At 48.3% G+C, this 24,154-nt stretch overlaps 2 protein-coding genes across 8 annotated transcripts in view; one reads left to right on the top strand and one right to left on the bottom strand.

Annotated features, from left to right (window-relative positions):
* The window catches only part of PFKM (phosphofructokinase, muscle), a 45,693-nt gene extending 34,394 nt beyond the window's left edge, over positions 1-11,299 (top strand). For all 3 annotated transcript variants that reach the window (XM_081821566.1, XM_081821565.1, XM_031023722.2), the window contains 17 exons: positions 1,174-1,218; positions 1,658-1,766; positions 1,879-1,974; positions 2,204-2,296; positions 2,900-3,025; positions 4,184-4,248; positions 4,734-4,803; positions 5,554-5,703; positions 6,135-6,205; positions 6,565-6,652; positions 6,732-6,884; positions 7,355-7,519; positions 8,547-8,608; positions 8,844-8,955; positions 10,247-10,346; positions 10,424-10,529; positions 10,754-11,299. In XM_081821566.1, the coding sequence (XP_081677692.1) occupies positions 1,174-1,218; positions 1,658-1,766; positions 1,879-1,974; positions 2,204-2,296; positions 2,900-3,025; positions 4,184-4,248; positions 4,734-4,803; positions 5,554-5,703; positions 6,135-6,205; positions 6,565-6,652; positions 6,732-6,884; positions 7,355-7,519; positions 8,547-8,608; positions 8,844-8,955; positions 10,247-10,346; positions 10,424-10,529; positions 10,754-10,898 (1,756 nt within the window). In that variant the 3' untranslated portion in view covers positions 10,899-11,299. The remainder of the gene's footprint in view (positions 1-1,173; positions 1,219-1,657; positions 1,767-1,878; positions 1,975-2,203; positions 2,297-2,899; positions 3,026-4,183; positions 4,249-4,733; positions 4,804-5,553; positions 5,704-6,134; positions 6,206-6,564; positions 6,653-6,731; positions 6,885-7,354; positions 7,520-8,546; positions 8,609-8,843; positions 8,956-10,246; positions 10,347-10,423; positions 10,530-10,753) is intronic.
* A 1,042-nt stretch (positions 11,300-12,341) lies between these two features.
* Positions 12,342-20,540, bottom strand: ASB8 (ankyrin repeat and SOCS box containing 8). 5 transcript variants are annotated; one of them, XM_081821570.1, is made up of 5 exons: positions 20,402-20,505; positions 19,785-19,921; positions 17,665-17,824; positions 16,140-16,244; positions 12,342-14,272 (listed from the first exon to the last, which is right to left on the bottom strand). In XM_081821570.1, exons 3-5 carry the CDS (start codon positions 17,791-17,793, stop codon positions 13,640-13,642), a joined length of 867 nt encoding a protein of 288 aa, XP_081677696.1. In that variant the 5' UTR covers positions 17,794-17,824; positions 19,785-19,921; positions 20,402-20,505; the 3' UTR covers positions 12,342-13,639. The 5 variants fall into 5 exon arrangements, with proteins under 5 accessions (XP_081677696.1, XP_081677695.1, XP_006729339.1 ...); XM_081821569.1 differs by having other exon boundaries at positions 17,665-17,828; XM_006729276.3 differs by lacking the exon at positions 19,785-19,921 and having other exon boundaries at positions 20,402-20,528.
* Positions 20,541-24,154: the final 3,614 nt, after the last annotated feature.

The following is a 24,154-nucleotide window of genomic DNA, read 5'->3' on the forward strand; positions in this document are numbered from 1 at the left end:
GCATTTGACAAAGTACAGCATCCTTTCTTGATTAAAACTCTTCAGAGTGTAGGGGTAGAGGGAACATTCCTCAATATCATAAAAGCCATATATGAAAAGCCCACAGCGAATATCATTCTCAATGGGGAAAAACTGAGAGCTTTCCCCCTAAGGTCAGGAACGCGGCAGGGATGTCCACTATCACCACTGCTATTCAACATAGTACTAGAAGTCCTAGCCACAGCAATCAGACAACAAAAAAATAAAAGGCATCCGAATCGGCAAAGAAGACGTCAAACTCTCACTCTTTGCAGATGACATGATACTTTATGTGGAAAACCCAAAAGACTCCACCCCAAAACTGCTAGAATTCATACAGGAATTCAGTCCAGTGGCAGGATATAAAATCAATGCACAGAAATCAGCTGCATTCCTATACACCAACAACAAGACAGAAGAAAGAGAAATTAAGGAGTCGATCCCATTTACAGTTGCACCCAAAACCGTAAGATACCTAGGAATAAACCTAACCAAAGAGGCAAAGAATCTGTACTCAGAAAACTATAAAATACTCATGAAAGAAACTGAGGAAGACATGGAACACTGTTTTTAACGAAGAGTTATCCCTAGAGCCCTGAAATTGCACTGCTGTCTAGATGCTGTAGGTTTGCCTCTGTCATTGTCTCACCCACTGTCCACGCTGTAGCTCTGAGGGCTTGAGTACCCCTGGGGTCTCCCAAGTGATTAGTGTCCAACCTGAGACAAATCCAGGGAGCCCCATACCTCAGCTCCCCTTTCAGCCGAGTCAGCGCGATCGTGGAGGCCGCCGCCGCCCCTGCTCAGCGTGTGAGAATGGGAGGACAGCAGGTGGCAGTTGGTCAGGGTAATCCTGGGGGATTCCAGGCCAGTCGAGTCCTCACTTCTTCACTTCCCTTCCCTCGCTCTCCTTCCCTTCCTGGGCCCCCTCGCTCCCTGGAACAGAGCCGCAGGACTGACACATTTTACTGCTGTGTTTTAGCCGCCCTGTGGCTGACCTGTTTCCCTGGGGTCTTCCTGGTCTCACAGGAAGCCTGCTGGAAGGCCTAATAGCATAAATGCATCTCCCAGGGAGGTTTCATGGCCTGGATGTGGGTGGCGGCTTGATCCTGGCCAGAGGGACACTAGGACTGTAAGCCCTCTGTCTCTCTCTCGCAGCCACCAGAGGACGTTTGTGTTAGAAGTGATGGGCCGGCACTGTGGGTAAGATCCCCAGCTTGACTCATTGATTCTCTGGTGCCAGCAGTAGCCTACTCTTCCCCGGAGAGTCCAAAGAGGTCCCCCAGGGGTAGCAGATCTGGAGGTATATGTGCTCCTCTGGCTGTGGCCCCTTCCCCTGCTTCCAGCGCCCCTCCTTCCCCACCTACCGACACGTGCAGGTGTGTCACACTCCAGTGGGAAGGGACACACAGTGCTCTGAGATTAGAAGCCACTGTGGTAGGGGAGCGTGACTAGAAGGTGCTCTTCAGGGACAGGATCCCACTGAGAAGCTGTCTCAGCAGTGCTCTTACCCTCCCCTAAGAAGGAAACCACCGATCCTCAGACCTCCCACCGACTATGGGGACAGGCAGTCCCGCTGGGTACGGGTGAGGCTGTTGGTGGAGTGTGGCTCCTAGCGCGGTGCTTCTGCCTCTCATCTCAGATACCTGGCCCTTGTCACTTCCCTCTCCTGTGGGGCTGACTGGGTTTTTATTCCTGAATGTCCACCAGATGATGACTGGGAGGAACATCTTTGTCGCCGGCTCAGCGAGGTACTGGCACTTTATTTTGCCCTTAAAAAAACCCTCGCCTGTTCCACTGATGCTGCCCTTCCCGTCCACCAGTTTCCCTCCACTGACCGCTCTTCTCTTTGCTCTCGACCAGACAAGGACCCGTGGTTCTCGTCTCAACATCATCATTGTGGCTGAGGGTGCGATCGACAGGAATGGGAAACCAATCACCTCCGAGGACATCAAGAACGTTAGTAGGAATGAAGCCAGAGAGGCCTTGGACACCATCCCCCTTCCCTAGTCATTTCTGAGTCTCCCCTTAGCCCTTCTGCACATCTCTCCCCAAGTTTCCTGCCCCCGGGTGTCCAAGGCATCGTGACAAGATAAGAGGCTAAGCCATCGGGGTTTATCTCAGTCTCTGCTTGTTTTCGGTCTTTGACTCTGTATCCCTCTCTCTGTCCCTCTTTTGGTCTCTTCAGCTGGTGGTAAAGCGTCTGGGATATGACACTCGGGTCACTGTCTTGGGGCATGTGCAGCGGGGTGGGACACCGTCAGCCTTTGACCGAATCCTGGTGAGTCGTGGGGTCCCGGGGCCCTGGCGTCTTAGAACCCATAGTCCACAGAACTGCGCTTCACAATGACAGGGGCGCACCCCACTGACCATGTCGCCCGCCTCCAGCCTCTGGATGGCACTGGCCCTTGACCCATTCCCGTACACTTACCAGTTCTCTTCTGTTGCAAAAACTGTTGGGGAACTCTATGCCCCCCAAATGGTGAGCTCTCAGATCTCCACTTTGAGCATTAATAACATTATTAAGATCTAACTTCAGACACTCAGATTGAACCCTCTTATCCTACTTACATTGGAAGAGAGAGGCCATACTCTTCCTTATTTTATCAATAAGAAGGGAATATTATTAAGCCTCCGTAACGTCCTTGATTACTACAGTGGACATATTTCTCTGGAACCAAACAGAATGGCCAGAGGATGAGGAATCATCAAGCTTAGATGAAATCTGAGTAGGGAGGTAAAGTCCAGTAAGTTCTTGGCTATAGTCCTCAAATATGTGGCTCAACCCTGTGATCTGGAGGGGCCTCGAGTGCCCTAGCTCTCCAGGCTGAGTCCAGATGGGGAGGCCTGAACCAGACTGTCTTTCCTCCCTGGGCTTCTGCAGGGCAGCAGGATGGGTGTGGAAGCTGTGATGGCGCTTTTGGAGGGGACCCCGGACACCCCAGCCTGTGTGGTGAGCCTCTCTGGGAACCAGGCTGTGCGCCTGCCCCTCATGGAGTGTGTCCAGGTGGTAAGTACTGACCTCCGCTCCGCTTCCTAACAGTCCCAAGCCTGTCTTGGAGCTGGAGCTTAGAGGGAAAGAGACCCACTTCCAGGGCCACTGGAATAGGAGCAGATGGGAAGGCAGCATGGTGTAGTGAGTCAGCTGGGGAAGGAGCATAGTAGGGTTTGCATGGGAGCTGTCTCCTCTCTGAGCCTCAGCGTCCCCATCTGTAAGTGTTCCCAAGGAACGTGAGAGATGCTACATCCTACCGAGTGATGAGACCCAGTATTGCACAACATCCAACCTCAACTGATTTCACCACGTCTTTGTTGGAAGAGAAATGCAGTATCTCTCCGAACATTATTAAAAGCAGGGATATTATTAAGGTCTGGCTGGCTAGGTTATATGTTTCTATGGTTTCTACCTTGAATGTGTTTCTCTGAACCAACATGAGGTTTCTAACGCTCACCCTGAGGGCTGTTAGAAGGAGTGGCGGGAAGCTTTGTAAAGGGTCTGATGCAGGACCTGGAAAATGTTGAGTGCTCAGGGGAAGGTGGCTCTTACATGAAGGAATCACTCCTCTGCTACCACCGAGCAGACATTGCGGCTGGGAGCTAAGGGGTCTGGCCAATTCTCGGGGCTGGGCCGCATGCGTGGGCCTGCTTCTCTCTGAGACTCGGGGAGTCCCAGCAACCCGCAGCACAGACAAGCTCCAGCCTTGCTTGGAACTGTGTCTCCAAAAGCCCAAAAGCGAAAGTACTGGCTCGCGGAGAAGAAATCAGTAGCTGGGAAACACCCGGCAAGGATTAGCCTTTCTTCCTGACCGGGCTGTCTGGGGGATCCTCTTCATTTCCTCAGTTTAGAGGCTACCTTGAGGTTGCGGCCGTGGGCATGGGATGGAGGCGGATGCTCTTCTGTCTGTGAGCACTCCTCCACTCTGCCCGTGTTCTAGTAAGTAGAGCATTGAATCAGCTCCTTCCTTTTGCTGCTCATTACTCCCCAAATTAAGGAAACACAAAGATACTTCTTTCTGTGAAAGTTTGGGGAGCTTAGAACAGGTGGGGCTCCTGGTGGGCAGGATCCAGTCGTAAGCGCAGAGACAGGCGGAATCTTCCCATGGGGTAGAAATCCAGCTGCGTAGAGCCCTGCCCCGTCGTCCTGACTCTCGCTGTGCTCCTCCCTCAGACCAAGGATGTGACCATGGCCATGAACGACAGGAAATTCGACGAAGCCATGAAGCTGCGAGGCCGGTGAGGGAATGATCAGAAGCTCACTAGCTACAGAAATCAGATACTGGAATGAAGCAAAGGAAAAAAAAAAAAAGGACATAGCTTCAGACCCAAAATAGGAGTTTCTGCCTCTTCCTCTTTTTATTGTCTGTGACAGTGTCTTCCCCAGGAGAATGGGCTGTGAGGTGACCAGGAGGAACAGTACATCGCAGGGACGCTGTCCCTGGGACTGGCCTTCCATCACCTGGTGTTTCTGTGTGTGGATTCCAGCTAGGGCTTCCATTTCTCTAGGCCAAGGGCAGCGTCTCCTGCTGAGCGCAGGGCCTGGGAGAAGAGCACTCAGGGAGGGTTGGACTGATCGGCGGCCCCCTGTCAGCCCCTGCTATGTCCCAGTTACCCTTCGAGGTTTGCCCTGTGGAACTTCACACCGCGAGCAAAACTCCAGGCCCCCTTGGCTGCTGGCGTGGGGAGTGGTCTGGAGACACCCTGCTCTCTGCTTTTTACAGGAGCTTCATGAACAACTGGGAGGTATACAAGCTTCTGGCTCATGTCAGAACCCCAGTCTCGAAGGCACCGGTGAGTTCCCTGCCCTTGACCCTCTCCTCCTCTCAGTCTCCCCGTATGAAGCGCTGCCTCCGCTCCACACAACTTACGGCCTGGCCACCTTCCTTGCCCCCCTGTCATCTTCGGTACCGAGTCCCTGGCCCTACCAAGAACTCTCTCAGCCACCCCAGATACCAGCCCCATGTTCTTAGTGTGCCCTGGGTGTCTCGAACCCAAGACCCACATCCAGTGTAGGACTGACCAGGTAGGTTTATGTATCATTTCCCCTGGGTGAATCCGGGAATAACCACGTCTGAGTGTACTTAAGGCACTCCCTCCGTCTCAGTGGTGAGTCTCAGTATTCAGGGTATATCAGCATTATGTGGGCTGCTTACTAAACATGCAGATTGCTGGATCCTTCCCACAGAGAGGATTTAGATCTGGGCAGGGGCCAGGAATATGCAGGTTTAATGGCATAAAGATCAGGTGGTCCAAGGATCATGCTTTGGAAATGCTGCTCTGGAAGGTCTCATTCGTTACGTAATGAATGACGTCTGGGAGCAGGGACAGCGGCCTCGCTTATTGATCTGTGGTGGAGTTTTGCTTCCATAGTAGAAGGAGCAGGCTGCGCCGGCATTCCTCTGTCGTCCAGAGGCCCATGTCCTGCTCCTAGGACCACCAGGGACCTGGAGTTGGGCTTCCCTGACTGACCTGTCCCCTTCCCTCTGCGGGGGTTTCGGTGCCCGTGTCTGCCCCGCTCCCTGTCCGCTTCCTTCCCCCCAGGGTAGCACGCACACCGTGGCCGTGATGAACGTGGGGGCCCCGGCTGCAGGCATGAATGCTGCTGTGCGCTCCACCGTGAGAATTGGCCTCATCCAAGGCAACCGGGTGCTGGTTGTGCACGACGGCTTCGAGGGCCTGGCCAAGGGTCAGGTACGGGGACTAAAAGGACAGAGGGCACATAATCTGGGGCCAAGGAGCAGGCATGGGGAGGGTAAGTGTAGCAGGGGTGACCTGTCCGTTCTCTTTCTTTCTGTTGTCCTCCACCTTGCTTTCCTCCCAGGGTGTGAGCAGAAGTAAATACTTAGTTTTAGGGCAGTATGAACAGGCAGGAGCCACTGAGACGAACCCTTTGTAGGCGACAGACCTTATTTAATTCTCTCTCTCCCAAAGCTCACTGCGGCGCCTGGCATAAGTGGGCGCTTAATATTTGTGAATGAGCAATAAGGGTGGAGGAAGTTCTTTGAGATGGGGAAAAGCCGATGCCTGGCATTCCTCCGCCAACCAGGGGGTGTTGGGGTGGGCTCAGAACTCAGGAAGTGGTGTCAGTCCACAGTGCACACGCATGTGACCTTTTCCTGCAGATCGAGGAAGCTGGCTGGAGCTATGTGGGGGGCTGGACTGGCCAAGGCGGTTCCAAACTTGGGACGAAAAGGTAAGGGGCATCATAGGAGCACCTCCTCCTCGTCACCCCTAAAGATGTCCCTTGAGTATGGGTGTCAGTTCATTCGGTCAGCATCTACACTGCTGTGGTCTGGAACTTTGGTCCCCAAGCTCACAGTTGCCTCAGTGGGGGCAGGCATGCCCATCCAGACATCTTTTAGCAGCTCTGGCAATTTAAAGCCCCAGGGTGGACTTGGACAGTGGTGAGAGGTGGCCTAGGGAAGGGGCCACAAGCCAAAAAATTATACATAAGCACCTTCTAATTCTGGCTTTTCTCTCCCTCAATTTTGCTGTCCCTTCTCCAAATTCCATTGCCCCATCGCCCACCCCTGCCCCACCGCGTTCAACTAGGACTCTCCCCAAGAAGAGCTTTGAGCAGATCAGTGCCAACATCACTAAGTTTAACATTCAGGGCCTTGTCATCATCGGGGGCTTTGAGGTGAGTGCCCTCCCCTCCCCTCCCCTCCGGCCCCCACCTTTCTCTCTCCCCTCATTGCTGCCCTCGCGGCTCCTCTCAGGCTTACACTGGGGGCCTGGAACTGATGGAGGGCAGGAAGCAGTTTGATGAGCTGTGCATCCCGTTTGTGGTCATCCCCGCTACCGTCTCCAACAACGTCCCCGGCTCGGACTTCAGTGTGGGGGCTGACACAGCCCTCAACACCATCTGCACGGTGAGAGCGCCCCCCCCACCCCCCCAGGCCTCTGCCGGGACTATAGTCCCTGGACTGCGTGTGCTCCTAGAAAGTGAGCTACTTTCTTGGTACCAACCAAGCGAAGTGCCTGAGAAGTGCTTATTGAAGCGCAGGCGTGGGCCTTATTGGTCCCCACGTGTGGGCCTCATTCTCACCTGCGAGTGTCCAACCAGAAAGGCGTCTGTACTCTGCATACCAGACGGCTTCTCCTTCCTGAGGGCCTGTGGTCTAATTTCCCCACCCTGAGCAATGGAAAGGATGCGGACAGCTTCCTTCCGGGGAGAGGAGTCCCACAGCCTGGGTGGCCATCGTGCCTGCCGTCCCTGAAGGCCGGCCGGCCGGCCTGGGAACGAGAGCGTTCCAGAGTTGGGTTGTGGCGAGGGCCAGAGAAGTGACAAGAAGCAGGCCCTGGGCCCCGTGTCTCTAGCTGTGACCCACTGTCCCTGCAGACCTGTGACCGCATCAAGCAGTCAGCCGCGGGCACCAAGCGGCGGGTGTTCATCATTGAGACCATGGGCGGCTACTGCGGCTACCTGGCCACCATGGCGGGCCTGGCAGCCGGGGCTGACGCCGCCTACATTTTTGAGGAGCCCTTCACCATTCGGGACCTGCAGGTAGACGGCCACCCCGGGCCTGTGCCGTAGCTCTGCCCTGCCCCCGTCTGTCCCCACTGCCCCCCCCCGCACGGCAACCTGAGCTGGGAGAGCTCAAGACGAGGACAGCTGCTGGGTGTGGGGGCCCTGAGGAGCACCTCCGGGTAACCTCACGCACGCGCCCCCGGCACTGGCTCTCGGGGGCATCCGCTTCGAAGGATGGCGTAGTGCTAAGCCCTTGCCCGAGTGTTTCTGCATTTTGTCTTCAAAACCGACATGCAAGGGAGAGATTATCTCCATGTTACAGACAAGAAAGATTTAGAGAGGTTAAAAGCCTTTTCTAGACTTGTGAGTGAGTAGGTGGTTTAACTAACAGAGAAAGTCCGTCTTTCTATGGCATCACGCCACCCCTCCGGACTTCCCTTGTTACCAGACTCTTCTCGTTCCATTCCCTGTCACGGGGGGGGAGAGGCTCGGACTCCTGTTCCAGAGGGACCGTATGATCCTAACTTTCCAAGATCTCAGTTCACTGGAGGAAAGAAAGGCCACAAAGTGGAGGGGCAGCAGGCGGAGGGACCTCCCCAATCCAAGAACCCAGCCAGCCCCTGCCAGGAATGGAGGTGGGAGTCTTCCTCCTTTACCCCAACTCCAAGCCCAGAGGAAGGAACCGGTTCCTCCCAGGTGAATCACTGCTGCGCACACAAGCAAACCATTTAAAGACCGACGCTGAGAGCAAAAGTCAGCCCTCTGAGGGAAGGGAACCAGAAACCCCTGGAAAGGGACATTGGGAGCGGGGGAAAGGCGAAACCTGGCAGTTGCCACAGCTGTCTCTGACGTGCCCTCTTCCAGTTCTGCCTGTCTCGTTTGCAGTCTTTGTTTAAATTTCAGTCTGCCCTGAACTTCTTACAGGGATGAGACACAGGATTGTAAACGACTCTCTTCCATGTCCCTCTCCCCAGGAGAGGCCTGGTGGGGAACAAGAGAGCTGTGCACCTGCCCAGCCTTATCCACCCCCAGCTGGGCTTAGGATTTGCTCTCATGTTTTCAGGCAAATGTGGAACATCTGGTACAAAAGATGAAAACGACTGTGAAGAGGGGCTTGGTGTTAAGGTACCTCATCCACGGCTTGTTCCTAAGTGAAGAGAAAAATTAGGCTCTGGCTGTAGCCCACAGAATGGATCCGTTTGGGACACCCTGAGGAATCTGGATACAAAGGGAGAGAACCTGAGCCATGGGAGGGAGGAGATAGAAAAGGGAAGAACAAAGCTTACAAAAGCAGAAAAGGGTTGGGAGGGAAGAGGGGGTGGACAACCAAAGTCACAGGCTTTTGGTCTCTACGTGGCAGGAATGAGAAGTGCAATGAGAACTATACCACTGACTTCATTTTCAACCTGTACTCTGAGGAGGGGAAGGGCATCTTTGACAGCAGGAAGAATGTGCTTGGCCACATGCAGCAGGTAGGGAAGACGCCCCCGCCGCGCCCGTCACCAGATGGCCATACCCCCAGTAGCCACTGGCTCTTCTGCTGGCCTCCAGTCTGCTGGAGCATGAGCCTGCAATCTTGTACTGTCATAGGGTCTAAACACCTTTACTCTGGAAATGGCCTTAGAGATTATGTGGTCCATGCTCTTCATGTAGGGCAGGGCTTCTCAGCCTTGGCACCGTTGCTCTTTGGGGCTGGATAAGTCTGTTGCAGGTGGCTGTCCTGTGCACGGTGGGATGCTTTAGCAACATCCCTGGACTCTACCCACGAGAGGCCAGTAGCACCTCCCTCCTGAGTTGTAACAACTAAAAAAATGTCTTCAGACATTGCCAAACGTCCCCGGGGAGGCAAAATCATCTCCAGCTGAGAACCACTAGTCCAGATGAAGGAAACGAGGCCCAGAGAGGAGACATAATTTTTTCAGGGCCACTCATCAAGCCCGGGCGAGAGCCAGGGCTCTTCCCACCGCACCATACCGCCTTCCCTAAGGAACCTAGGCAATGAGTACAGGCACCTTGCGGGTATTGGGCTCCAGCCCCGTGAACTGGGGTCTCTGGGCGAAACGAATTCCTTTCTACCACCCACACTCAATCCCCACCTCCGGTGGGCCTCGCTCACAGATGGTCTTAGGCCTAGTGGTCTTAGGCCTCCCCGTTCCCAGTGTCTCCAGCTGATCCTGCTTAAGTATGGACCTTTGACCTTTGTCTACCCACGTATGAATTCCCAATATCTCAAGCTTGAAGGAGCTTATTAGTCCCTGCAGGAATGGGGTACAATTGGTTAAAGTATGACGATCTATTCCCCACTTCCCACCTACTTTCTCTTAGTTCAGAGAAAATCTACATGATTCATATCATTCTGAGGTGCTGCCAAGCCCATCCGTATTGGTTCGCAAGGAACCCTTCGGTGTCCCTGACGGTGGCGACTGACAAAAGCTGCTAGGCTGAAGAGGGGCAGGAAGTGACTGAGCGGCCAGCCAGACTAGAAGTAAACGACAGGGTCTGGCAGCTGTGGAGCTAGAAGAGGCAGTTGTGAGACCGGTTACCCCCTTATCTGATTAGTTACTCTTACACCTAGTAAGTGGCCAAATCTGCCGCGCCAACTCACCCTGGTTCGCAGCACTGTCAGGATTTCCTTTCAGAGTTAGGATTTCTGTTTCTGGCTGTAAACCTGGGGCCTTTTCTTTCCTTTTTCTCTGTATGTTCAGATATCTCTGCCACTTCATTAGAGTCTTTCCCTCTGTAATTTTAAGACTCTTTTTTCAGGGGGGGAGCCCAACTCCATTTGACAGGAATTTTGCCACTAAGATGGGCGCCAAGGCTATGAACTGGATGTTCGGGAAAATCAAAGAGAGTTACCGTAATGGTAGGTGGGGTAAGAGGGCAAGCCCCCTCCATAGAGGTTGGATCCCCATTATTGAAGCTTATTGACCTTTATTGCAGGGAGGATCTTTGCCAATACGCCAGACTCGGGCTGTGTTCTGGGGATGCGTAAGAGGGCTCTGGTCTTTCAACCAGTGACTGAGCTGAAGGACCAGACGGATTTTGAGTGAGTACATCTACTTCCCTGGTAGTTTCAGGATCTCTTCCCAACCTGTTCGCTGTCTTCAATCCTTTTATCTTAGGACTAATGCCTGTAGTCGAAACTATTTCAGATCTTAGCCCTTGCCCTAAAATCCAGCCTCTTCTACTCAACTTCTTTCCATCAGCTTTTGATAGAAGTCAGTTGGGGTGCTAAAAGGGGAAATCATCATCTCTCTCATTTCTCTGTAGGCACCGCATCCCCAAGGAACAGTGGTGGCTGAAGCTGAGGCCCATCCTCAAAATCTTAGCCAAGTACGAGATTGACTTGGACACCTCAGAGCACGCCCACCTGGAGCACATCAGTCGGAAGCGATCTGGAGAAACTTCTATCTAACCCTCTTTGGAGTGAGGGTCATGGATTGTCTGATCATGGTCAGCTAACCCCCTGATAGATCCAAGTCCATGTATTCCCAAGTGTTTTAGTGCATTTTTCTTTAGGTTTCCTTTTATTCTGCAGCTGTAGCCATGACCAGCTCTGCCAGGGAGCTGGGGCAATAGGCAGTGAGTAGAAGCCACCTTTAGGTAGAATTTATCATGACTTCTACCCCAGCTTCATCTGTCACACAAGAAGACTGGGCTCCTCTAGGCTACTGCTAGATTTCAGCTACTCGGTTAGAATTTTCCTAAAAATAAGCTGTATTTATTTCTTTGTGATAACAAAGTCTTGGTTCCTCTACTACTTTTACTGCAGTGACAAACAATAGCTACACTAATAAATGCCAACTGGTCACTGCTTTTGGTTCTCCTGTTGTCACTTGCACAAGTAGCTGTCATACTGTCAGCCCTAAGGACCAGACTCTGCTCAGACACTTGGGAAGATGCAGCCCATATGATCACCCCATGTACTTCTCTCCACCTCCTGGCTTATTTCCCGCAGCATCTCTTGGCTCTGTACGTAAGGTCCTAGGGGACATCGTACGCTGGTCCTTACCCTCATACCACACCAGTCCCTCCCGCATCCTCTGCACCCACAGGATGCGTCAGACTCTCTTAAGCAGGAAGTTGTGTTTCACCGTTTGATCATCTACCTATTTCCCAGGGGTGCTTTTTTCCAGCCATCCCACGATCTGTACTCCTCTTCTGACAACTCAGGGTTCTTCCTTCTCAACTCTTCCCCTGTACTCCTTCCTAGATGAAAGGCAGACTCCGTTTGTGGGGAGACATGCACATTTTGAAAGCCTGGGAAAGAGACCCCCCAGCCCGGGCCCTGGTTTGGTGGGTTGGCTGAAATAGGGCTTTAGAAAGTTGTCAGTTCTTATTCAGCTCAGTTTGTTCTGTGCCGTAACAATAGCTTCTTCCTCCGCATCAGCCAAGTGACCATGTCATGCAGTTGGTCTTCGGGAGCCTCCAAATTGACAGGACAGTGCCCGCTTGTGGCTCTCGGCACAAGCACACATATTCCTCCCGACCCAGTCTCCTCACTTGCTTGATGAAGCAGGAAGAGGTTCAAGGTTTTACCAGTGGTGGAGGACGGATCAGCTGTAATACATCACTTTTGCTTGCTATCCAAAGTATTACCTCTACACCCTGAAGACAGTTCTAAACAGTAACTGAGAAGGCTTGTCGGAGTCCAGAATTAAAGCAGCCAAATGCTCTCTGTGCAGTTCTTTACGGGGAAGAGAACTTAACAGTAAATAGCAAGCACTGTTAGCACTGCATCCTCAAACCAGCTTAGTAGGAGGGTAGTGACAGCCCCATTTCAGAGTTATGGCCAATAGGGCTCCCAGGGATTTAATGATGATGTGGAGAAAAGTAGGAACAGTAGAAATTGCCAAACTCGCTTTTAGAAGTGTTTATTTCTTTTTTTTCAAGTGAGCAAAAAAAAACCACCAACAGCAAAAGCAGACACTGTTTTTGAAATCAGCTGTGTCAGCAGATTCCAGTCATTTTTATTTGTGGTTCCCAATCGGTTAAACAAAAAAAAAAAGTTTTCAAATTTGCATCTGGGTCATCCAAGATCAATAACAACTTGCTCTAGTTTAGGAACATGAAAAGAAAGAGTATTGTTGACTAAGTATGGTTCACTAAGGCAGTTCTTTTTTGAGTAGGTGGGCCATCTCAAAAGAAGCTCTTATAATGCTCTTCCCCCGCACCCTGCACTCCCCAGTGTCTTGTATAGATCAGTAAAAAGCAAAGTTTCCAAAACAACTGAAAGGAAAATAACTCCCAACTCTTAGCAGAGTGAGCTGCCTATGGGGAAATGAAGACCCGTGGGAAAAGGCAGCCCAGCCCATCTCGTCCCCTGCTGGAGTAAACACCTTCACCTAAGGTGTACAAACACCTGCTAAGCCCGTTGGAGCAAACTGGCTTTCACAAGGAGAAAGACCTGCATTAGGAGAAAAGTTCTTAGGACATCTGAGTTCTTAGGACTGCTCAGAACCTGCTCTCTCTTCTACTACGTGGAAAGCAGTCAGACAATGTTATTTCTGAAATAGCACTGCTGAACTACTGTAACCCTCAGGCACACCCATGGAAAAGAGGCAAAGGCTGCTGTTTGCTCTGATGGTGAGAGGGGGCCAGTCCCTTCTGCACACTCCGTGATGGGGCACGCTAGGGGATCATCCGTATCATCCAGCCCAACTGTGCATCTGCACACCATTGGAGGTTGTAGTATCTTCATCTTTGGGCCACATCTGTTAGCTGGAATTTTCTTAAACTTCACTGACCAGTTACAATGCTTCTAGAGGGATTCTTCTGAAATGTTAATCACGTTCCCAAAGGAAAACTAAACACACACTCTTTAAATACTCTTCATTTTCCTAGAGAATTTTGTTGCATTGTTGACTTTTTCCCTAAAGGGGAGGGTAGGGGGAGACCTCTTCTTTTGCAGGGTGCAATATAAAAAGCCAAGTAAGCAAGAAACAGAAAACAAAAGTGAGGGATTTTTTTTTTGTTTGGTTGCTTGGTTTGGGGAGGGGAGATGGTGTGGAGGTTACCGTCGGGACACGTTGTCTCTAAATACAAACCACGCAACAGGAACAACTGCTTTTCCTGTTTTCCAAGACAAAGAGAGGACTGCAGGGAAAAACCTCCCCCCGGGGTTGCCTGCGTGAGGGTGCAAACGGCTCCTGCAGCCTATTCCACAAGTAACAGGTATTCCTTCAGGGAAGCTGGCAGTGGAAGGCCCTTCACCGCATCTGGGAGGTACTGGAGTCCCAAACTCCGACGCACAGCATAGCGAGAGAGTGTTTTTAGAGTTCCTGGGGCTGAGCACAGGACAGTCAGTTTTTCACACAGCTGCTGGTCTCTGGCCACTTCTCGTGGCATGGTGCCATTCTTCCTTAATTCAAAGTGTCCAACAGCTCTGTGCAGGAGCTCAAAGCAAGAGTCTTCTTTCTCTGTTCCAAGTCCCCTGACTAGCAGAGCTACCAGGCGGGAGATGGGCGTCTGGCCTTTTAGGTTGATGACTCTGACCTCTGCACCATAATCAAGAAGGATGCTGACGCTCTCAAGGTTTCCCTTCATGGCGGCCCAGCTGAGCGGGGTATCATTGTTATAATCCAGGGCGTTGACAGAGGCCCCACTCTCTAGGAGGGCCCGCACACACTCGGCATTGTTCTTAAAGGCTGCCCAGTGAAGTGGGGTGTCTCGGTTGCCATCCAGTGCATTGGGGTTTGCACCATACTCCAAGAGGACCTCCACACAAGCCTCATCTTTCTCAGCTGCATAGTGGAGGGCTGTTCGGTTGTAACCATCCAGGGCATTCACCTGTAAAGAGGGAGGAACTATATTACCATAGCTAGACTACCGAGAGGAAGATGGGTGGGCAAAAGCAGCTTGCGTGTGTTTATCCAAGACCTTTGCTATGTCATGTTCTGAATATAAGAGTCAACAAACAATTCCCAGCGAGTCTTGGTGATCAAGAGGAGGTATGACAGGAGCTTAGGGGCAAATAGGAAGAGAACGGCCTCAATACGATCGGCACTCTATTCTGTGCATTGATTAGTTGGCCTGCTTTATTTGGGTTTTTGCTATGTTCTTGTTTATGATTCACTAGGATCTCTACCATGGGGAAAGGGGTAAAAAAAGAGAAGATGAAGTCTAAATCCTTGTAACTACTCTGGAAGATATTTATTGGAAAGTTAGCTTGAATGTATTAGCCAGAGTAAAGGTTCTGGATTATTTTACTTATCCCAACTCACTCTGTCCTGTGGCTAATGGCAACCAGACTGAAAAATGAGGCCAAACTCTGCCCATGTAGTTTTGCTGTGTTCTTTAGCCGTACAGAGAGGCTCAAATTCTGACTCCAATCAGCGCCCTTGCAAATATACGCCGTGCAGTCACAAGAGGACCTTGATAAAAGCCATGTAAAGGGAAGATTGATCTTCCAATGCTGGAAAAGCAGCTGACTTACTGAAAATCAACATTACTTATCATTTCTGAAGGCTGCAAAGACTTCAAAACCCAAATTATATCTAGCATATTATCTTCCCCTCAAAATGCCATAAAAATACGCTGGAATATTTAACTGAGTTCAACTTTCTATTTAGCTAAAGACTTTTTTTCCCCAGGGTATTTTCGTCATTGATATTAATCACTGGCTTTCATTTCAGGGTCCCTCCCAAGAGTGATGGAAAAGATAATGACAAGTAGAGGACAGCATGGCCGTGAACAGCATGGCCGTGTGGAGACGATGGTGCTGGGGGCTGGCGCCTTGGGCTTACTGACCAATGTGTTTGGGGCCTGCACACCAGCTTCACGGCATGTCTGATTCCAATTAGCGCCTCAGCATCTGCAACTTCCAGATTGCTTACAAAGAGTCAAAACTGCTTATTTATTTATTTAACAAGCAATGACTTAGCAATTACTACATGCCAGTGTAAAACTAAATACTTGACAACCTTATGAAGAAGATACCATTATCATCTCCATTCTACAGGTAGGGAAACTGAGGCAAAGAAAAATTAAGTAACTTGTTCAAAGTCACAAGAGCTGGAAGTGACAGAGCTGGGATTCAAATCCATGAAGTCGGGCTCCAGAGTCCACTCTTTTAATCATTCACTACACTATGCTGCTTCCTGCTAATGCCAATATAAATTAATCTATGTTTCTTATCTTAAGATACATTAAAAAGAAGATAGGAACAAGACACGATAAATGGATAATAATGAGTGGGCAGAAATAGCCCCAGTAGCTACTTCTGAGGAATGGATTACCTAATGAGATCTATCTCCCAGTAACGGTGGTATTAGAAGTGCATGTCCGGTAGTGGGTTGTCAATGGTTTCCATTTCATCACTCGAGGGGCCTCTGTACTTAGAGCACCTGGACAGTCAATGGGCAATGAGAGGGCTGAATGGAAAGGTAAACAAGCCCAGGAGGAAGGCTGGGAGAGAAAGGGGAAATAAAACTCCCTCTTCCCGGAGCCACGGACAACTTAAGAAAGAAAGGCAAAGGAATGAAATCCTTTGGATCACTGTATGTATTTACCATTACATTTTGCTTTAATATTGGCCATGCCAATGTTACCACGGGCTAGAAGGTGGGAAGAGATGGGAGAAAAGACAGAAATGTTAAGGAAATGCGAAGCTCAAGCTTCAGTGGGTCCGTAACGTGACAGTGTTAAAAAGTTTTACCTGCGCTCCCTTTTCCAGCAGTAACTCCACACAGTCAGCATCTGACACCATGCACGCACAGTGCAGGGGCTTCAGGGTGCCATGGGTACAGTTCACATCTGCTCCCTGCGGGCGGAAGGAAACTCCGGTCAGCGTGCTCGGCTCTGGCTCACTGCGCAGGATGAGAGTCAGAATGGAGTCCGGTGGGGAGGAGGGCTCTAGCTCTGACCGCACTCTAAACATACGACTGGTCCCGGTTTCCAGTCCTGTTTGTTAAATAATATCCAAACCAAGAGAATACACTGAAGATGAAGGAAAGGAACTATCGATTCCTTAGACTGAATTATTATGTTTTTCCACAAGGTAACTTGCCAGATGGTCATCTGGACATCACTGAGGACATGACCTCATGTGTAAAAGCAGTGGGAAACTTAGCATCAGGCAGGAAAGCTGGAAAAGCAATCCACCTTCTACGGCCACCAGGCTCTGAAAAAGTCAGGAAAGTGAGTCTGTCAGACTGAAACCAGGAGAACTGGCATGCTCTTTCTGGCATTCAACAGATGACCATCATTAATAGTAAGGTCATCTTAATGTTATCTTTTTGTTTATAAACATCTTCAAAGTAGCCTCTTAGCATCGGCATTCTCTGCTACCTAGACCCTGCTGGTACTTCTGTTTCAAATCTGATGAAAGGAGATGGGGATCCTACAGGCAGACCAAAGTCGCTGAATGACTCAGCAGCAGAGCTAGAATTAGAATGTGACAAACTTCCTACTGCTGAATCCTCTGGTACCGCTTTTGCTGAGAACAAGCTAACACTGTATGACTATTTCTTCTCAAAGCTGCACCCAACTTCGAAGCAGCTATAGAGCTCCAGGCAGTAAATAAGGATTCCACAGTTGTTGAAAAGAACGTACAAAAGTAAGCATCTGGATGCATTTTCTAGGGATCAAAAAATTACCCTGTAACTTCTCTTCAACAGGAATAACATTTAGAAAAAGACAGCAAAGACCAAAGACCATCTAGGACACTAGTCATATAACAATTGCTGAATAGCAGTGGTTAGACGTGTTAAGATGTTTTCTTAAGTCAAAAATTACCATGCACTTTAGGGGCTGTTGTCAAGATAGATGGCAAGTGATATCTCTCCCTGTAATTATTATAAACCACAAGGATTTGAAAACCACTTCTGCTTTGCTCATCTCCTTCCTCCCTTAGTAAAACATGTGTAGAAGACTTTGGGCTTGCTGGATCCCATATGTACCATATCCAGACAGAGATTTTACAAAGAATGTGAGACTAGGGTTATCTAGAACACATTTCCTGAAGAAAATATCGGATGCACAAAGTGAAAGGGAGAAGGAAAGAGAAGCAAAACACAAGGAAAATGTATTTTCATAGTCAAGCTAATGCATGTAAGAGGACTGTAAAAACTCCTTGTGATCTTGTGCCGAGTCAATGATACAAATCTGTAATCTATTACGATTCCCCAGGAACTTTCCCGCTTCACCTCCCACAGGACTCTCCGTCAATCCAGCACACTCACCCCTCTGATGAGGTCCTCTACATTATCATGTGGGAAGGAACGAATGGCAGCGATTGTTCGGATTAAGCGCTCTGAGAGGGAGTATTTGCTCTGAATGCTCTGCATAATATACCACATACTGGAACTCATCAAGGCTCAGAGTATGTTCACATGCTCCAAACTGCCTGAAACAAAGAAGTTTTAGGCATACACAATATCACTGAGCACACCTGTCCCTAGGATTAGGAGTTCTCTGAGGCCTTCCCAATAGTAAAAGTGGATTTCAAAGAGATCAATGATTAATATTTTTTCTGAATCATAAATAGATTGTAATAGCTGCTTAGGGAGCTGGGTAAACCCAGATGAAAATGCTCTGACCCTCGGCACCTCAATTCTACATTCTGAACTAGTCTGGAACAAGATTTCCCCAAGAGGCCCAAGACCCTCATGGAGCTCTGTGTAGTTTACAAACAAGACTAGGCAAGCAAGGGGATTTTTTTAGAAGTCTGAAGATGCCACGAAATATTCTTTCCCACCTCTGGATTCTGTGGTCTTCACTATCACCATCACCTTTAGCTTACTTGTTATATTTGGCCCTGCAGTATATTTATATTCATATTGTTTCTCCTCTAAATTATAATCAATTAGAAGGCAAGGTCCCTGTCTTCTATTTTTTTGTTCATGTAAGACCAGCCACAGAATCTCACAAAAAGTAGGTATTTAATAAATACTGGTTGATTGACTAAAGGCTATACAAGTGATCGATACCTGTGTGAAGAGAGGGAAAAGGCTATGGAGGAAATACATCTATGTTAACAATGACGAGGCATCAGATTAAAATGTCTTCAGTAAAGAAAAAAATGGGAAATATCTGAGGTCATATTTTAAAATAAAAATCTCAAAAGTATCCTTAGTCATGTATATAAAATTAGAAAAAACTGCAAAGTTCATACCAATGACATATGCTTGTGGTTGTAGGAAAATGAGATTTAAGAGTGCAAAATGAATTAAAAATTTTAATAACTGGCCGTTCATGACAACTAAGAAATAGACTTGGGCAAATAGATGTTCATTGGACCGAGAGTTCTAGCATGGAAGAAAATAATGCAATATACTTAAATATAACTGATAAAAGTTTTGGCTGTATAAGAGCCATATACTAGTTGGGGAACATTTAAAATTATAGCAAACAAGGTGGAGCATTTCCATGAAAAAGCATATATCAAAAACTGTAGAGAATATATAGTATGCAGTATCAGCTCTCTAGGAATATGTGTTCTTATTGAACTGTAAGTTCCTTGGCAGTAAATACAGTGTTATTTTCAATAGTTCCTGGCACATGGCAGGTTCTCAATAAATATTTGTTGAATTAATGTAAAGATTATTACTTTAAATCCTAAAAAGTTCACAACTTGCATAATTAAATATGTTATGCATATGAGGACTACTAGGGTAAAAAACCTAAAATTATTTCGGTCATTTCACACTACATAATTTTTGCTTTTCATAATGGAGTATCCCCTTATGCATTATGTAATATACTATAAATTTGAATAGTTTCTATTTTGCTAATCAGTAGCCATTAATCTGTTTAAACTATATACAGTATTAATTAATAGAATGCAGGTTAACAATGTTCAATTCATAGGTATCAATGATGCATATTGGGCATTCTTCTCCCCTACGTTACTATGAATGAATAAGCTTACACACTTGTTTATATGTCTCTCTGAAATTTTCCAGATAGTTTAGACTTGGCATATGTTTTAATCCAACAGCCACTAAATGAAGGGACAAGGGTCTGTATCTTATACTTCTTTGTTGTAAGGGAAAAGGAGAAAAAAGCAGAGGTGCATTTGAATCAGAGATTGCAAGAATGGGGGCAGAAGACAGAACATCTAAAGTGGAAGGCTTAGACTGAACTGGTTCTGTTAACCGTTTCTGGGCTACGATAATCTGCAGAAACTAAACCCTGCAATCATTTTCAGGGCACTCTTGGGACTCCAGGCTAAGAACTCCTAACTCAGGACATGACCAATGGTTCTCTGCTGTTGCATCGAAGCTCCTGGTGAAGAGTGAAACTTCGGGGGCATACTGACAACATGCACTGTGGGGATGGGTCAAGGAAACGTAAGCTTGACCTATCTCCAGACAGCAGCCCGTGCGCCGTTTGACCCCACGTGGCCTCTTTCCTCTGCTGGAACTGAAAGCCCTCTCTCCCCCGGTTTTCTTTAACTTCGGACCCAGAGAAAACACCCAAGGGTTTTCTATTGCGATGCTAGAAGCAAAGTGGGAGAGAGGCGACATTCAACACCTTTGGTGCTAGTGAGGCCTTGGCTTCCGCCCAGGCAGGGCAGACCCTCAGCCCAGCCAGAGGCGCCCCCAACCCCACCACACCTGCTGGGGCGAGGGGTGGGGGCGGCTCGCGGCAGCTGCGTCTTGCCGAGCCAAAGAGCCGAAGGGCAAGGGCACGAAATGCGAGGACGTGTGGTGTCACTTTCCGCATGGGATCCGCAAAGATCGCAGCAATGCCGGCAGGTCTCCCAGAGCGGGGGGTGAAAGCAGGTCGCGCAATCTACGCCGGGGGAGCCCCGGAGGCTAACCAACCCCCGCCCTGATTCCCCCAAGGCCGGGAACCCTGTCTCTGCCTCGAGGACTAACGAAACCCGAGCTGGGAATGTAGAAAGAGCTACTGGGCGTAGTGCCACGGGTTAAGGAACCTGGCCGCAGGCACTCCCGCAGCGAGGTACGCACTCACCAAACCGCGGGGCTGAGCTGGGTGGTGAAAGCCGCTGTCAAGGTGTGACCCGGAAGCAGAAGTTGTTGTCTCCAGCGGGCCCCCCTGTTTACAGGATGTGAAGGGTGACTGGCATGGGTGCCGGCGCACCGGCCAATGGCTGCAGGCGGGATGCGCCTGCGCAGACTCGTGAGGCAGCCTCCGTCCTACCCAGGTATAGTTAACAGATTACTTCGTTTGCCCGCCAGAGGCTTTGCGCGCAGGCGCAATGTAGCGCTCTCGGCCGCAGCCCGGCAACTGGGGGCCGCAGCGGTAGGCAGAAAGCTCACCGGCCCCGGCTCTTGGGCCGACCCTGTGGGGCCGCGCCAGTACGGACCAGACCTGTAGTGGGTCCTTCCGTGCCCTCCGCTGCCTCCCACTGTCTCTAACTGAGGTAGGGCCCGAGCACCTCATTTCGAGATTTCTAAACTCGCTACACTTGATCAGTTGCGTAGGAGACGAAACCGTTAGTAAGAAGTGTTTGGGGAAAATAAAAGAGACTTCCATCATTATTCATAATATTGGAACGCATATATGCTTTTCTGAACCCTCCTGGATACTGTCCACCCTCCCTCAAAGGGAACTATACCGAAGATAACCACCCAAGAGGTGTAGGAGCCCAAATGTTGAAGACTGAAAAAGACGTACATGCTTACAGAACCCTTCCCACCCGGGAGAGGCTGACACCTGTCAGTGATGTTCTTTCCATGCAAAGCGTAAACATTCGAAGCCCGCAGCACGTAGTGGTCAGGTGAAGGGTGAAGCAGCCCACCCGGGACGACTTTCAGTGCCGAGATCTACCCGGCAGCCTGTTTAACAAAAACGCCCCGGCACAAACTCCCCAAAGCGCGTTCTAAGCAACACAATCGAATGAGTTTTAGAGGAAAGCAGGGCCCAGACAGTTCATGAACATCCCCAAGGGGATGATGAACTGGAAAAGCTCATGCCTTGTCTGAAGAGTGAGCCTCTGAGTTCCAAACTCAAAAGATTTTTGCCATGCAGGAATGTGTCCCCCACCTCCGCCACTCTGCTATGGTGAGATTGTCCACAGTTTTTCAAAAGAAGCTGAAATCCAGATTTTCAGAAAAGTGAATCCTCCCCAATTGCAAATATTGGCAACATTAAAAAAAAGAAAAAGAATCATTTTGAAAGCAGGCAACATTCAGTCTATAAGCCACCAATTCGACACTCTGCATTAAAGGCTGCTTTGGTCATTGGCAGCTCTATGGAAGAAGGGCTTAGGGACAGCCCTCTGATTGGGATGGAGTCTGGGGAGTTGACTTGAGGCTGTAGCTACGTATTAACTACATTGCTTTTAATTCATAGATTTACTTAGGAAAGGTTGAAGGAATCCGAATGATATGTGGAGGCTAGACCCTTTCCCCCCTCCCCCCAAGCTACCCTAAGGCATTTGATCAAATTCAGTGAATGGAAACAGTTTGATTCTGTGCCCATTGCTTCTAAACCAGAAATCTATATTATTCTCTAGGGCTCTAGAGAATGTTAAACCTTCAAACACAAGGGCAAGAGATAGCTGTGTGCTGATCCAAAATGGGGAAGTTCATCCTGTGAACCTAAGTCCTTCCTGGCCACCAGAAGGGAAGATCATAGATAAATCAAGCCACTACGTGTCTTGTCAGACCTAACCTTGTTTCAGTCAGTACCTCTCAAACTCCCACCCCTGTGTCTAGAACTGTGTGACTCACGTTAATACCCCAATGGTATATTCTCCCTGGAATTCCCTGGAATCCTACTTGGCTGGGGAATTAATGAGGTGAGAGGCAGATGTGTGATAAAGTCCACTGTATGATGCACTGGGCCAAGGTGTGCTAGGTCTCCCTCTCTCTAGACCCAGTAAGATGATGCTCTACTTGGCACCACCCATAGCTTCCTCTAAGTAGAGCACAAGCTTCAGACAACTGACCTATTGAGGGGTTGGTGACTGCCTCTCTGGCCTTCATTTTATTAAGTCTAGCTCTGAGTCTACCACTCGGTCTTGGAATATCCACTGCACAAAAGAAGGAGGTCCCCACGTGTACACAGCAGAAATGATAGGGTCAAAGGATGCAGCAACTGAAAATAGTGCACCTGAGTTTCCCTGCCTTGGCAGCTTTTGTTCAATGTCAGATGGCACCCAGGTGGAAAGAGAAACCAGAGTACAGAAGTATAGAAGTCCTGGCTCTGAGATTGATAGTTACTTCATCCCATTTCTTTGGGCATCAGTTTTCTCATTTGTCAAGTGAGAGCATTGGCTGAAATGATCTCTGAATATCTTTCTATTTTTATGATATTTCTACATTTCTATAATTCTGAATCTATTTAATTCCTAAGCAAAAATTCCTGCTTCCAAAATTTTTACTCTCTCATCAGATAAGAATAGCTTTATGGCTATCATAATACTACTATATTAATGGGACCTGTGAAGGCTTAATTATGAGATGCCAAAGTCTACATAGTTTCCATTCCATTTTTGCTTCTTCTGGTGCTCCCTTTCTAAAGCAGGGTAAAGACAGTGCCGATTCCAAGCTTCAATTTTTAAATGTTATTTGTGTTACATAAATGTTCAAGCATACTGAAAAAACTAGAGAGAATAGTACGATGAACTCCTTCTATCCATCATCCATATGTTAACATATTAACATTTTGCCAAATGTTTTAAATCTATTTTTTTCTTTGTTGTTTTGTACAGCGTTAGGGTTTCTGAATAGACTATTCAGATAATATCCACAGTTCCCACAGTTTGGGCGGAATTTTTTTCTGAGAAGTTTTGATTTGACATCCTACACATTTTCTAAAAACTTGAGCTATCTCATGTCTATCCATTTCTTCCTTGAAAAACTATGAATTTTTCCCTGGGTTGTCTATTTCCTCAAAAGTTCTTGATTGGTAAATGTTAGGGTGTATAAATTCTGGGAGACTCCCAATATCTTATAAATATAGAATGATTAGTCTCCCAGTGAGACTCGCATAGGCCACCTATACGGATTATTTCATAGTGTCTGAAAAATCTACTTCACAACCAAAGGAGGTTTCAGATCTATTCATTCTTACATTTATCAAACATTTACTGGCACCTACTTTGTTCCAGGCTCTGTGCTCACACTGCAGGGCAGACAGTGATGGAGAAACATATTCTCTTATCGAGAGAGAGAACTAAAGTGAACTGAAATTCCAAAGACAGGAATAGTGGAATGCCTCTATGTACTGGTCCTTGACCTTGAAAAAGAAGTCAGAAGTTACATTTAAAAGAAAATTTGAAAAGGAGCTTTGGAAATAGAGCAAAGGAAAAGAAAAAAAGTTCAGAGAAATACAAGCCTTGTGAAACTTTTTTTACACTTAAACTTTGTCCTAGAAAAAGTAGTTCAGCAGAGAAAAGAACAGTATTAGTGTGCAGCAGGGGTAGTCTCCCAAGATGTGTCAACAGGATTAAGCAAGGACTTCTTTCAGAAACTGCTCAGAAGCAGACATGCTCCCAATATTTAAACTGTATTCTTTTTATTTTTCCTTTTAACTTTCCCCAAGGCTCAGGGAAATCTATGAATTGCTACTTTTTGAAAATTAGCTTTTAATCAATATTTTATTATTTTTTTGCCTCATAGGTTACCAATATTTTCCACAATTAGAATCATTTTAAAACATTTTGAGACTTTGTAGAGAAAGAATGCCTGAAGGATTTGGGGGGGATGCAGTAAAAATAGAAATAACAATGTTAATGATAATATTTAAATTACATAT

The sequence above is a fragment of the Leptonychotes weddellii genome, chromosome 5 (genome assembly GCF_054177405.1).
Source record: "Leptonychotes weddellii isolate Sample4059 chromosome 5, ASM5417740v2, whole genome shotgun sequence".
Taxonomy (NCBI): Eukaryota; Metazoa; Chordata; class Mammalia; order Carnivora; family Phocidae; genus Leptonychotes; species Leptonychotes weddellii.

Bases quoted from the DNA above. Each gene is read 5' to 3' on its own strand.
- ASB8 (XM_006729276.3), bottom strand. From the start codon at position 17,793: ATGAGTTCCAGTATGTGGTATATTATGCAGAGCATTCAGAGCAAATAC. The intron at 16,245-17,664 runs GTGAGTGTGCTG...TTCCGCCCGCAG, and splicing joins TAGAGGACCTCATCAGAGGG to GGAGCAGATGTGAACTGTAC. The intron at 14,273-16,139 runs GTAAAACTTTTT...CCCTCTTTACAG, and splicing joins TGCTGGAAAAGGGAGCGCAG to GTGAATGCCCTGGATGGTTA.